The 14,753-nt window shown below is 41.9% G+C and overlaps 1 protein-coding gene across 1 annotated transcript; it reads left to right on the top strand.

Moving 5' to 3' along the window:
* Window positions 1-4,938: 4,938 nt before the first annotated feature.
* LOC101987529 (seminal vesicle secretory protein 5-like) lies at window positions 4,939-6,816 on the top strand. Its single transcript, XM_013352101.2, has 3 exons — window positions 4,939-5,030; window positions 5,480-6,049; window positions 6,658-6,816. Exons 1-2 carry the CDS (start codon window positions 4,955-4,957, stop codon window positions 6,007-6,009), a joined length of 606 nt encoding a protein of 201 aa, XP_013207555.1. The 5' UTR covers window positions 4,939-4,954; the 3' UTR covers window positions 6,010-6,049; window positions 6,658-6,816.
* The last annotated feature ends 7,937 nt before the right edge of the window (window positions 6,817-14,753 follow it).

The following is a 14,753-nucleotide window of genomic DNA, read 5'->3' as shown; positions in this document are numbered from 1 at the left end:
GAGACGAGGCAATGGAGGCCGAGTGTGAGCCAAGTACACGAAGTGCATGTGAGGAAATGTCACAGAGAAATCCATTCCCTGTGCTGAAGAAGGAACACAGATAAAAGCACAATCGTCAAATCTGAGATAGGAGAGCTACGTGGTACCCTAGGAATCTGTCTAATCCTTTTCCATTGCCCTCAAGCAGGCCTTGGAGATTAGACTGAGAGAGTGCGCAACTAGCATTGAGCACAGTGCCTGTGAGCTCAGTACTTACTGTGTGCCAAGAACCAGTTCTTACTGAGCTTAGTAATAAACAGATAGGATGATGCTGATCTTATTCATGGGTCAAAGAACAAAGTCCTGTCCAGTCCTCTGAGCCAAAGACACAGATAGCAAAAAGGAGAATAAGATTGGAAAAAGAAAACAAAATATAACAGGCAAACAAAAATCAAAAATGCAAAACTAACTAGCATGATATTTTAAGAGCAGAATTCAAGGAAATTTGGAAAAAGAATTTCAACATAGAACATTAATGTAATAATAATGATGAGACCCATGACGTAAAAAGGAGATGGGTACCTGGTGGAAAATAAGTCATAGACATGGTGTCTTCATGCTGAAAGGAAAAAGTCAACCTGAAACAATGAAGAAAGGGAACTTGAGGATGCTTGAAAGCCACAGTTACCAAGTGCTTGGCAAACTAAAATATTGTGTTTGAAATACTAGCTGGAGCAACAATGCAAGAGGAGGAAATCAAAGGGACACAAACTATCCCTATTTGTAGAACACATGATACTATACATTAGAGATTTCAAAGGTTCTACCAGAGAATGTCTAGAAATGATAAAGTATTCTAAAGTTAATGAAACCACAAAGACCCCAGATAGTCCAAATAATCTTGAACCAAAACACAGTGCTAGAAGAATTACAATTCCAGGTCTTAAACTATATTACAGAGCCAGAGTAATAAAAAACGATATGGTACAACAGAAATGGAGATTAATGGAACAAAATTGAAGACCCAAACATAAGGACACATAAATTCAGCCACTTAGTATTTGACAAAGATGCCATCAAGGGAATGCCAATCAAAATGACTTTGAGATTTTGTCTTATACCTGTCAGAATGGTTAAGATCAATAACACAAGGGGCAGCTCATGCCGGCAAAGATATAGAATTAGGGGAGCACTCATCAATTATGGATGGGAGTGTAAAATTGTACAGCCACTGCGGAAATTAGTGTGATGGTTCTTCAGGAAAGTGTGAGTAGGTCTACCTCAAAATCCAGCTATACCACTTGGGTGTATACTTAAAAGACACTTCATCCCATCCTACCACAGAGAAACTTGCTCAACCACGTTCATTGTTGCTTTATTCCTAGTAGCCAGAAACTGGAAACTACCTAGCTATCCCTCAGCAAAAGAATGGATAAAGAAAATGTACATTTACACAATGGACTATCACTCAGCAATTAAAAGAAAATGTCATCAGGAAGTTTACAGATAAATGAATGGAACTAGAAAAATCTTCCTGAGTGAGGTATCCCAGACCCAGAAATACAAACGTGGAATGTATCTGCTTCTATGTGGACATGAGCTGTTAAATCAATGAAAACCAACCTACATTCCATAGAACCCGATTTGATTAATATCCACTCCGCAAGATGCAAAACATACCCAAAACTTGAATGGCCAAGGACCAGAGATTAGGTAGCACAGGGACCTTGAGTAAACCCAAATACTACTAGTCTAAAAAAAATCCAAACAAACAAAGAAAAACTCATAGCAATAAACTACTCCTAATGACATTCTGTTATACTCATAGATCAATGTTTTGCTCAGCCATCATCAGAGATGCTTCCTCCTGCAGCAGATGAGAACAAATACAGAGACCCCACAGACAGACATTATTCACAGAGTGAGAGACCTTGGAACACTTAGCCCTAAACAGGATATCTCCGTTACATTCCTCCCCTTAGGGCTCAGGCAACTCCATGGAGGAGGTGGAAAGAGTGTAAGAACCAGAGGGAACTGAGGACACCAAGGACACAAAGCCTTCTCCACACAGTTGGTCTATGAGCTCACAGAGATGGGGCAGCACGTGCAGGGCCTGCACAGGTCTCTACTGCTCCTCTGCTTAAATATTATGGCTTCCAGTTTAGTGGGGGTTTGTTTTGTTTTGGGGGGGGATTATTGTTGTTGGGTTTGTTTGTTTGTTTGTGTTTTGAGGGGTTTTTTTTTGGAGATAGGGTTTTTCATTGTATATAGTCCTGGATGTCTTGGAACTCACTGTGTAGACCAGGCTGGCCCCAAACTCGGAAATTCACCTGCCTCTGCCTCCCAAGGGCGTGCGCCACTACTGCCTGGTATGGAATTCCTGAGTGTGAGAATAATTGGGTCTCTGATTCTTGGGTCTTTTCTTAGGCTCTTTATGTTTTAAGCAACTCCAATGTGGTAGTTTTCATTTTATTTATTACGTTTTATTTTATTATTATCCCTTAGAAGTCTGTTTTTTTAATGAGAGGTGGAAAGGGAGTGGATCAGCATGGGATGGGAGGTAGGAAGGAAATGGGAGGAGTAGAGGAAGGAGAAGCAGTAAGGATATATTATGGGAGAAAAAAGTCTATTTTCAATAAAAGAAATATACATATGTATATAATTTATAAACTTTATTATAAGAAACAATGTAAAAATACCACATCCCAAAATTGATCAGAAGTCTATGGATCTTAATGAAGTTATCTACTATATATTTTGTCATTTCTCCTTCCCTTTCCTTCCTCCAACCCCTTCTATGCCTCCCCCACTCCTAAAATTGATGGTTTCTTTTAAACTGTTATTGTTATGCATATTTGTATAGATCAAATGCAGAGATACGTAAATACAGCCTGCTGAGAGCAAACCTTCTGGTACTGGGTGACTACGTGGAGGACCAGCTCTGGGGAAAACTCATTCTCCCTCTCTCAGCCTCCCCCTCCCACATCCTTCATCAGGTCATGTTGAAGTGTCATGACTGAAGTTTGTCTGCCATTGCTGCCATGAGATCCAATCTCACAGCACCTTTCCTGGTCCTTAGCCCTTACAGTCTTTCTGCCTCTCTTTAGCAATGTTCGCCAGCCTTGGTTGTAGAATTCTGTTACCGATGTGTCTGTTAGGACTCGGCACCCCTCAGGCAGTTGTTCTCTGTGTTCTTACCAGGTGTGATTCTCTGTAATGGTCTCCATATGCTGCAAAGAGAAGCTTAGACAGGGATGAGAATTACAATTATCTGGGTATAGGATAAGTATTTAGTTTGGGTTTGGTTTTTTTTTGCTTTTTGTTTTTTGATTTTTCGAGACATGGTTTCTAGGTAGCTTTTGGTTCCTGTCCTGGAACTAGATCTTGTAGACCAGGCTGGCCTCGAACTCACAGAGATCCGCCTGCCTCTGCCTCCCGAGTGCTGGGCTTAAAGGCGTGCGCCACCACCGCCCGGCTAGGATAAGTATTTAGAATTCAGCTAGGAATGATGCTGGTTTAGCCCAGCAACAGTAGAAGGGTCTTCATGACATCAGAAGGGTCTCCTCTAAGATCCATTACCTCACTAGCCCATGTTGACCAGATCTCCAATACAAAGCATGATTTCTGTCTTGTTGAATGGGCCTTACATCCAGTTAGACAGCTTTTGGTTACCACGAAGATATTAGTGCTGTCACCACACCCTTAGGTTCATCTTGCCATGCTGGTCACTGGTGTGGCTCATAGGCATCGCAGCTGTAGTAACAGCTTGCATAGCATGCTCTGGTATGGCTTGCTCAGCTGTGTTCACTGCTGCCCATTCGCAATAGACAGGAAGCAAAAACAATCAAAAAGCCCTTCAACTGGCAAACAGACAAGGAAAATATAATACATATACACTATGCAATACTAGTCACCTGTAGGAAAAATGAAATCATAAAATTTGTGGGTAAATAGATGGAACTAGAAATCCTATTTCAAGTTGGGTAACCCAGACCTAGAACTGCAAGTCCCACATGATCTCTCTTATCTGTGTCTCTTAGCTCTGAATCTTCAGGGGCGAGCATATTACCTGGAGTAACCATAGAAACCAAGGAAACACAGAATGTGCAATGTGAGGACTGGGAGGATACAAAGATGAAAGGGGAAACAATAAAGGGAGACGTTACTGGGGAGGAAGTAAGTACAATACAAAAGGGAAGAAGAAAAAACTGATATGTTTGAAAGACCCATACACAATTAGATTATTTCTTGTTTCTCTAAAATGCCACATAAGTGTTTATGTATACCTATACATATATAGTCTAACTGAAGATATGCTACTTGGACTGACCCCAAGAGCCATAGACTATCTAACAAAAACTCCACATTTGAAATCCACATTCAGGTTGTTGGTCAGAGGAGTCCAAGAGGCACACAAAACGATACAGGCTATTGGCTTTGTCTATGGTTGCTTGTAAGAGACAGAAAGTAAGTCCCTATTGCTGAAGACACCATGCACTTTAACCACTGAACTCCAAGGAGGCAAGTTGGTTCAGTTATGAAAGCCTCCTCCTGGAAGACATGGTTGAATGTGAAGGTTTATGTGAAATCAAGAGAACTTCGGAATTCTATCCTTTATGAAGCATTTCAATGATGGTGTCTTAGAAGACATTCATTGCTGAAGAGTGAAGGCATGATCAAGTCCTGTATATTTTTTGCAGCCTGAAGTCTCTTCCCCACTCTGGACTGAAATCTATTTGGGAAGTACAGAAGTTTCTGTGTGATGTTCTCAAAGTATAAGGGAAGATTTCGGAGAATGCTCTGATGTTGTGTCCTTGCAAGAAATAGCATCAAGATTCCTACTGAGCAGAGAGAATGAAGCTGACATTTACAGATAAGAAAGGTCACTGCCTTTCCTATCTGCAGGCAAAGCCAGTCAGGAAATATATAAAGGAGAAGCTCAGCTCAGCTCTCAACCAAGGCCCTTCCTGGCAAGATGAATCCCACCAGCTTCTTCCTCCTTACATTGCTCCTGGTTCTGGTGACAGAAGCAGCTGCGAGGGGACCCCGTGGTGAGTGGCAAGTTTGTTCTATGGGAAAGATATTTGAAAAAAATGTTCTCAAAGGGGTCCACTTGGATTCTGCAGAATGCTGTGTTCCCAGGGCTTCTATCCCTGATGCTGACTGAGTCGTATTTGAGTCTTAGCCATATGTTTTACGTGACTATCAGTGATGTGGCAAGCAAAATGTTAGTATTGAGGGGCTGCAGAGGTATGTGGGGCACCAGGTAACAAACACCCTCATTGTCAGCTGTGAGGGGATTTGACAAGTAGATCATTCCAACTTCTAACTAGACTAAAAGGTTAATGACTTCATAGACAACAAAACAGCAACAAGGTAGATCTGAACACAGGTCCATCACCGGAGCTGAAGCACGGGCTCTCGACAGTGTCCCGATGCACTGATCCAGAACATACAGAAGGATGGACATAGGGAGTGAGACAGTCTTTTCTCTCCACAGAAAAGTTCTCACAATCATCTGAAGAACATTCTAGTGAAATCTCTGAAGTCGGCGGGAGCAGTGGTGGATCAAGTTCTGCCAATGAGGAATACAGCCGGAGTGAGAGCTCATGGAGTTCCTTCAAATCAAAAAATCCCAAAAGTGGCTTCAGTGAGGAAGGCTCATGGAGTTCCTTTAAATCAAAAAATCCCAAAAATGGCTTCAGTGAGGAGGGCTCGTGGAGTTCCTTTAAATCAAAAAATCCAAAGAGCAGCGTCAGTGAGGAAGGCTCGTGGAGTTCCTTTAAATCAAAAAATCCAAAGAGCAGCGTCAGTGAGGAAGGCTCGTGGAGTTCCTTTAAATCAAAAAATCCAAAGAGCAGCGTCAGTGAGGAAGGCTCATGGAGCAGCTTTAAGTCAAAAAGTGCAAAGAGCAGTGTCGGCGAGGAAGGCTCTGATGGTGACAGAGCCAGCGAGTCTGCAGGGGAAATAGAGCGGTCTTACACACGGAGAAAGGAAAAGCAACGGTTTGGACAAGAAGTAGCTAAGTGATACGGCCATGGACCAGCTGAAGATCCGGATCAATACAAAGGTAAGGATATTGCTAGGGGAGGGAGACACACTCACCCCAGAGTTTAGAAGTTGTGCATAAGTACTTCCTGGGCGGTTATGGGACTGGTCCCCACGATGCACACCAGAGGAGCTGTGCAATGTGCCCTTAGGAAAGGAGAGGAAAATGCCTGGCAGAGTAGAGAAAGGCACTGAGCTGTGATTGAGTCTTGAATCCCTACCTTTAGTATGTTTTCAGCCTATCCCCTTGTATATGCCAACAGGGAAACAAATCCTACTCTGTTCCACATGTACAAGTCCACTTGTCAGGTTGTAATACAAGCTTGTTCATTCTTAGAATTTCGTTTGGCATGACTTTTTTGTGCTCATCATGGGACGAAGTGTTACAGTATTATACTCTTCCCATCCCGCACACCCCTGTTCGGATGCATTTATCTCTTTCGAAGACTATGGGTTTAAGAATGAGCTTCCATTTCCCTCTCAATGAAACAAAGAGACATTATCAGAAAGAAGAGTGCCTATTTGTGACACAGTAGAGCTGAAAGTATCAGTAAATTACAGAAACATGGGTGGCCCCCTTCCCCTCTGCCCTCCACTGACACAGTTCACAGGTTGTGCTCTTTTCCTTAGGAGTCACCTTGTCTGAATGAAGCCTGTGATATCTTCAGGATGGAGACTCCTGTGGATTTCGATTCTTTCTCATACTTGTTTTTCTTTTTTTGAGGTTCTCAACCCCAGCATTTATTAAAACACTTTCTTTCCAATAAAAAGACAACATTCTGCATCAAATTTCGAGCCTTGAAGTCTCTTCCTTCTTCCACATATAGGCTGGATTTAATAGTTCCGCAATTAGAGGAAGTGACCTTCTTGTGTTTCTGGTGTGCTCATACACATTTCTTAAACTCTGTGTAGAAATCCATTATTCAATAGAAAACACTGAAACTCTAACAGTCACCGTATGGACCCTAAATCTCCTCTTGACCCTGTTCCTTGTGGGATTTCAAACTGGCAACCTAGGAAATGTCAGAAAATACTTCTTTCAATAGACCATGGTAAATTCCTGAGCTACTGGTGCCTCCTGTCCCACCAGCCCACAAAAGTACTTCTTTGCACTTGGTTTAACAGTTCTGCTCATGGTTATATATCCTTTTAAGATTCAATGTCCCTACGTGTGATACATAAAGTATCTACATCTTATGCGAAGAGAGAGTGCTACACAATGCCATCTGTGGAGACGCACACCAGAGGACCGTCTGGCTAGGGAGGGTGTCTTCAAGTGCAAATCCTGTTGCTCGAACACCTTTCTATGAGCTATTTATGAGAAATCCAGGAGGCAAATAATTATTCAAAAGTAAAACCAACACAATCCGGTGAATGAGGAGTTTTATTTCCACGTGTGCCTTAGGAACACACTTATCTTCAAACCTATCTGTCTTCATTTTCTTTAAAATTAACTCTCCAGGGTCTACATGGATGTAATGTGAATATACTCATTTCAAACCTCATTAGAACATCGTGGTTGAAGCAGACCAAGGCCAGAATATTTCTGTGATTCTGCAGACAAGCATCACTGACAGGCTCTTAGCCAAGGACATGCTTGGTCTTTGTGGAGAGAGAACAATTCTAGGTGTGACCAAATGGCAACTGACCTGCCTGTGACATCATGAGAACAGAGTCTCATGCCCAGAGGTCAGAGCCACTTATATATTTATGCATCCCTCATAGCTAGTAGTTAAAAGTTTTGGGGCCATCTCCTTAATGTACCCAATAAACAGAGAAAACAACATTCTTCTGCAGCTTTTTAAAATTTTTATCCTTCTTTATTTTTTAAAAAAAATCCTATTTTACATACCAATCCCAGTTCCCTGTCCCTCCTGTCCTCCTGCTCCCCCCACCTTATCCCACCCCACACCCCATCTACTCCTCAGAGAGAGTGAGGGCTCCCACGGGGAGTCAATAAAGTCTGTCACATCACTTGAGGCAGGACCAAGACCCTCCCCTCCCGTATCTAGGCTGAGCAAGATAGCCCTTGTAGTGATATTTCATTGGCATTTTAGTAAATAAAGCTTGCCTGAAGGTCAGAAAAGCAAAACAGCGACCCTAGTCAGCCTTATAGACCAGGTAGTAGTGACACACACCTTTAACCCCAGTGGCTATGCTAGTTTGCCATAGAAACGTGCAGTAACGGTGCACGCCTTTAATCCCAGAACTAGAGAGGAATATAAGATGGGAAGAGACAGCTGTCAAGCAGAGTCTCATTCTGGGGGTTTCTGGAGGCAGGAATCACCATTTCAGACTGAGGTAGAGGTAAGAGTCAGTGGTTGGCTGTTTTGCTTTTCTGACCTTCAGGTTTAACCCCAATATCTGTCTCTTTTTTTTTTTTTATTAATTGTGTTACAATCCCTCCATAGGGAATGGGATCCAAAGAGCCAGTTCATGCACTAGAGATAAATACTGGTTCCACTGCTAGTGTCCCCACAAACTGCCCAAGCAAGATGTGAATGCCTCACTGATTAAAGGTATCAAGCCATATGGTTAACAAGAACAAGAATTATGGGTTAATGTAAGATGTAAGAATTAGTTAATAAGAAAGCCTGAACTAATAGGCCATTGTATGTTGGAAGTATGTAATTTGCTTTTTTATTTTATTTTTTTGGGGGGGCACAACTAATAGATAGCCTTAAGTCTCAGAAGAGACTTTGAACTTTGGACTTTGATAGACTACAGGGATTTTTGAAGTTGGACTAAATGCATTTTGCATTATGATATATATGGCTATAAACCTATGGGAGTCAGGGTGTGGTGTTTTATATTCCTTTATAAGAGTTGCCATTGTCATGGTGTCCCTTTACAGCAATAGATCATTGACTGAGACAATGAACACTCCAATTATCACTCCTGTATTTTATTAAGATGTCACTCACTTCCTCCAAGATAGTCTTCCTTCACATTCTTAAGGAATATTCAAAATGGCCTTTCATTTTTGTATCCATTATTATTTAAAATTTTGACATAATAATATTTTTTTTAAAAAAAAAGATTTTTACAGCAGATAGAAGTAAAACATTTAAAATGCTGGCGTGGTTTTTTTTTTTGTTGTTGTTGATTGATTGATTGATTGATTGATTGATTGATTGATTTTTTCCTTTTGGGAAAAGGAAAGCTCAATTGAGAAACTACCCCCACCAGACTGGCCAGTGGGGAAAGCTCTGGCAATTTTTCTGATTGATGACTGGTGTGAGAGGACCTGCTCACTGTGGGCAGGGCAGTGAGACTCCTGGACTTACGATCCTGGTGCTGTAAGAAAGCGCAATGGGAAATGCATGAAGAACAAGGCAGCAAACGGTGTTCCTAGGACCCCTGCTTCAGTTTTGCCTCTAGGTTTCTGGGATGAATTCCAGCCCTGACTTTACTTCATGCTGTGCTGTGGCTGAAGCATGTAAGGGGACATAGACCCTTTCCTCCCCAGCTCACTTTTACCACAGTAGGGACCCTAGGACAGAAGTGAAGCAACCACGCCTTGTTTCCTCCATGCATTCCTATTTGTGTGTGAATTAAACACATTAGTGGTTAACTCTGAGTCAGCATTTACACATCAGTGTCACACTAAGGAAAGTGATCAAAGCGCTTCCCCCCCAGTGTCATTTAACAAAGAGCAAGTTCAGATTCAAATGCTCTCCATCCGGCCACCTGTGTCTCCCATCATCCTCACGAAGGGCTTCTGCTCTGTACCTACTGAACTACACAGAAATCATCACCTGCAAAAGGAATGGGATGCCTTACAGAAATCTTGAACAAGGGTTTATAAGGGATTAAGCCACTGGTTCCAATGAACCAGGATAACAAACAGTATTACAAGCATCGCTGTTTATCAACTAATATCCAAATGTTGAAGTCAACATTTATGGTAAATATTTATTTTAGGATATTGCTTTAGAATATTCAGCTTCTGTATTTGCTACTTCCAGCAAACGATACACAGGCACTGTTTTGGGTGAGACATTAAAGATTATATAACAGTATAGCTATGCATTAACTTAGATTGTAAAATTGATTACATGGGGAATCCAGGCCAAGTAAGGTTGTTGATTACATTAGTACCTTAAAAGGATGCTGAGTACTAATACATTAGGGTAGTAGTCTTAAGTCGTAAGTGACCTCAAGGTACGTTGTTGGCTTTGACCTTGAGGTCCAGCAGGAGTTCTGGTCTCTTAGGATGTAAGAGATGTACTTACCATAATGCAGTGACACATGACTTCGTTAGGTTTCTACAGCTATGAAGAGATGTCATGACTATGGCAACACTTGGTAAAGGACGGCATTTAGTTATGGCGGCCTCTTACACTTTCGGAGATTTAGCACATTATCATCATGGCAAGGAGCATGGTGGCACACAGGCAGACGTGGTGCGGGAGCTGAGAGTCCTTACCTCTTCCAAGGCAGGCAACAGGAAGTCATGTGACTGCCACAGTGAGGGAAGCTTGAGCAAAAGGGATCTTAAAGCTGTCCCCTCAGTGACACACTTCCTCCAACAAGGCCACACCTCCTAATAGTGTCACTCCCTTTGGGGGCCATTTTTTTTTTCAAATCACCACAACACGTGTTATGATTTCTGTCTCATTGCTTCTGCGTGTAACATTCATGTGCCCATACATTGTGAATTCAGGGTATGACTTAGCTTTCTATACTCTTCAACATTTAGACAGATTATACTTCTTAGCTATTCTTCAGACACATGGGTGATTTTTTTAATCTTTTGTAAGTTGCTATGTGATTTTGTGTAGAACTGGGAAAAACATTTCGTTTTTATCTTTTGTTACTTAAACATCTTGTTCTCCAATTTTATGGCTAATTTTAATATTCTTGATGTTTCTTAGCATCTGTGAGAGCCAAAGTTATGTTTTAAGTTTTAATTACTGTACCTAAGAGACCCATAAAACAAAAACTGCCCCTAATCTGTAAGCCCCTTGCCCAAGGAAAGATACTCCCTGAAATTCTGGGGGCTATTGTTTATGTAAGATAACAAACCACATGTTTTTGCTCCCCTGAACAAGTTTGACCCAACTGCACCAGAAGTGCTCAGTCACGTGTAGACAGAAGGTTCGGAGACAGGAAGTAAATCAGCACATGTTTGTCCCTGAATGAATCTGGTGGGTAATACGTAGTCTTATGGGTTGCTTTTATAAATCTCTACTAAATGTGGGTTATTGCCATTTTCTGGGAACCCCGGAATGGACCTGGCCAGTATTTATTTAAAGCTTGCTTCAAGTGCAGTGGTTTTATTCTGACCTGGTGGGAGTGACATCTTCATATGACGGAATACTGCTCATGTCACCCTACTGGCTTTGATTGCACAATACACTGGCATAGCACTCCCTGTGCTAAGAATCACACTCTGTGCCTTTCGTTACTTACTTTCAAATGATTGTTCGGCAAGTTTTACTTATTAAGCTAACTGAAACCAATATGTCTGATTAACATATGCTTGCTTGTTTCTGCCCCCTGGGTTGCTGATTCTTGTTTTCGTTCTGATGAATGCTTCTTTGAATGACTTCTTTATCAATATCAGCATAATACTGTGTTCTGTGATTTCTGGACCTTTTTTTTTCTTCAAATATGTTCCCTAGATTTTATCTGAACCTTTTGCACAGTAGATTAGATAACAGATTAATTCTTTAATCTAAAAATACAACCCAAGCTATCAGGTCCTTGCTTTCACAATCGGTCTCTGCACGAAGCACTTCCTGGAGGTCTCCCAAAAGGAAAGAAGTGGGAGGAGTAGGGGCCAGCAGGCACGGGAAGCAGTGTCATGTCAGGGTGGTACCACAGTGGTCTAAGAGCTCAGCTAGGGGAAAAATCACTACACGGAGAACAAAGTCCACATCCAGGCCACGGTTTTCCTAAAAACATGCTCCCCTCGCCTTGCACACCGTGCTCACTATGGCAGATTAGAATTTAGGAGGAGATAAATGAAAATAAACTCTACCTGTCTTACCTTCAGAACAACCCTGGCTCTGCTGGGACCACCCCACGCTCACTGCAGGGATATCCTTTGCTTCTCCCCTGCTGCGCCCACAGCACAGACTCCAGAACTCACTCGGAAGAGATGACAGGCTGAGAACTTTGGGGTGGTCTCATGACTGCAGAAGTGTAGACTTCCACACAGGTGGGAAATACTCACTCTGATCCAGCTTCCAGATTACATCCAGTTTAAGATGGCAGAGAACATTCCTTGGAGATCATTTTGAGTGCAGCTGTGCAAACATGCCCATGGGAAATTCTCCCCTTTAATGACATGCTCTGCAGAAACCAGGAAGGTAGAAGGGGGCCGTTGTGAGGGTAGAGGTGTAAATTGTGATAATGAGAATATTGGGGTACAAGTAATCTGAAGGGGGTAATGGAGAATACAGGGAGGGGGGAGATACAGACATAGAAGGAGGAAGAAGAAGGCAAAATAACAGTAAGGATGCTGGAAAATTCATAAGGAATCATAGTGATCATAAATTCATAATGATCTAAAGATACAAATAAGTCAGCATATACACATATATAGTTTAAATTAAGCTTTTCCACTTGGGCTGACAGTTCACCTTCCAAAAACCATGGAGTGTCTAATAAAAACTCCAAGACCAGGTATGAGAGGCTCTCTTTTGAGTTGTTGGTTAGGCTTCTCCAAGAGATTTCCAAAACTTCTAGTCTTTGGTTTTCTCCAGAAAGGTGAAAGGTAAGCCACAGCATGCACTTCAGACACAGGGCCCAGAGACCCTAAAAGGAAACTGACACGAAACCCTCCTCCCTGAGGTCAAGTTTTCATGGTATCAAGGTGCCACGCAAGCTTTCCAAAGGGGTGAGTCAACAAATAGTACCTAGGACTGTGATGTTATTAACCACAACGATGACAAGAGAGCCCTAAGGATGCAATAGTGGCTTACGTGACTTGGTGGTCACCAACAACTCTCTAACTAGACTCAAGACCCACTCAGCCAGAGGGAATCATGCCCAGTGCTAGAAACCTTACCAACTACTCAGGCTAGTGAAGTCATGGATCTTAGAAAAGAATCTACCACCACCACTTTACTAAGTCAGCACAGTCCCTAACTACATCCTAAACAGCTGTCCTTCTATCCACAGATAAGTATAGTCCCTACCCCACATCAAGGACAAACAGAAAACCACAACCACTCAAAATGTACAATTGTGGAGTCCGGTCCCAACTGGCATCTACAATACAACTCTTGCATCTAAGTTCCAGAGGTCATCCTGGAAGAAGGGGTGCAAAGATTGTAAGACACAAATATATAGCGTTTGCTGTGATGCTGTATCTCCTAGAAATGTCCGAAACCAATGTGATTATCTAAACAAGAGCTGAGCAAGGACAACAATAATAGACACGCCAGAGTGGACGGCAGAAACGAAGCCATAGCCCTAGACAGAGCTGCAAGGAACTAAGGGACACTGAGATCAGGAGAAAGCTCTCCCCAGGAAAGAGTACACTAGTTGGTTATCCAATCCCAAATATTCAGCCCCCAAAACAGATATAAACAAGTCCCATTACACAGACTGTGCAGGTTATATTACAGTATTTAGTAAGATATATGTATGTAATAACAATTAATGAATAAACAGGCCACGAATGTGAAAGAGAGCAAGGAGGGCATATGAGAGGGCTTAGAAGAAGGAAATAGAAGTGGCAAATGAGGTAATTATATCATAATCTCAAAAACAAATAAAAAATAATTTATAAGAGACGAAATAGATAAAAAGTAGTCTAGAGAGACCAAAATTCCAAGAGAAATATGAAAAAAAAATTACTTTTTATGCCATTGTTAGAAATTTAGCTTGCTACCTATATCCTGCTTACCCATAGGAATATTGAAATAAATATAATGTTACATATAAAAAAACTAAACAACAAAAAAGAAGGCTGAGCAGGTATGAGAGCAAGCCAATAAGCCGTGTTCCCACCAGCCTCTTCTTCAGTTCCTGCCTCCAGGTTCCTACTAGAGGTCCTTTCCTCGTATCATTCATGGCAGATTCTTAAGGTATAAAATGAAATAAACCCTTTCCTTCCCCCAATTCGCACACATCTGTGTGCACATGCAGGCACGTGCACATGTGCGCGCACACACAAACACACACACACACACACACACACACACACACACACTGAACATACAGAAAGGCGAGTTTGGAGACTGAGCCAATATAAAATGTTGAAGAGCATTGGACACATGTCAGCTTTCAATGCTGATGTATCTCTTTTTTTTTTTCTTTTCACCTAATTATTTTTTATGAGTTCATTATGACGTGTTCAGGCCTAAACTGCGGGCCTTACTATTGCTTGGTAATGGCTCTGACAATAAGATCTACGGACTGTTCAAATTTCCTTTCTTTGGGTTTTCTTTAGCACCATCTCCCTCTGTGTCCTTTCCTCTGCATTCACGCCTTTTCAAATGAAAATTCTGCGGATGAAGGCCGTTCTGAAAACACAGGGCAGAGCTATATCTGCGACTGGTCTCAGTGCTGGTGTCTTAGAAGAGGTTCCATGCTGGGGAACGAAGGCATGATCAAGTCTTGAATATTTCTGCAGCTTGAAGTCTCTTCCCCACTCTGAAGAAGGGGAAGGTTCTGAAAGTACAGAAATCACTGTGCGTGTGGTGTTCTCAAAGGACCAGGGAAGTTTGCTGGGTGTGCTCTGAGGTGCTCTTGCAGAGTTCAAGGGCACA

This window comes from Microtus ochrogaster, linkage group LG8 (assembly GCF_000317375.1).
Source record: "Microtus ochrogaster isolate Prairie Vole_2 linkage group LG8, MicOch1.0, whole genome shotgun sequence".
NCBI classification, from domain to species: domain Eukaryota; kingdom Metazoa; phylum Chordata; class Mammalia; order Rodentia; family Cricetidae; genus Microtus; species Microtus ochrogaster.
Note: the sequence above shows the minus strand (reverse complement) of the source record. Positions and strands in the feature narration are given on the sequence as shown.

Excerpts from the sequence above, each read along its gene's own strand:
- LOC101987529 (XM_013352101.2), top strand. The coding sequence starts at position 4,955 with ATGAATCCCACCAGCTTCTTCCTCCTTACATTGCTCCTGGTTCTGGTG. Across the intron at positions 5,031-5,479 it reads AGCTGCGAGGGGACCCCGTG|AAAAGTTCTCACAATCATCT; the intron begins GTGAGTGGCAAG and ends TTCTCTCCACAG.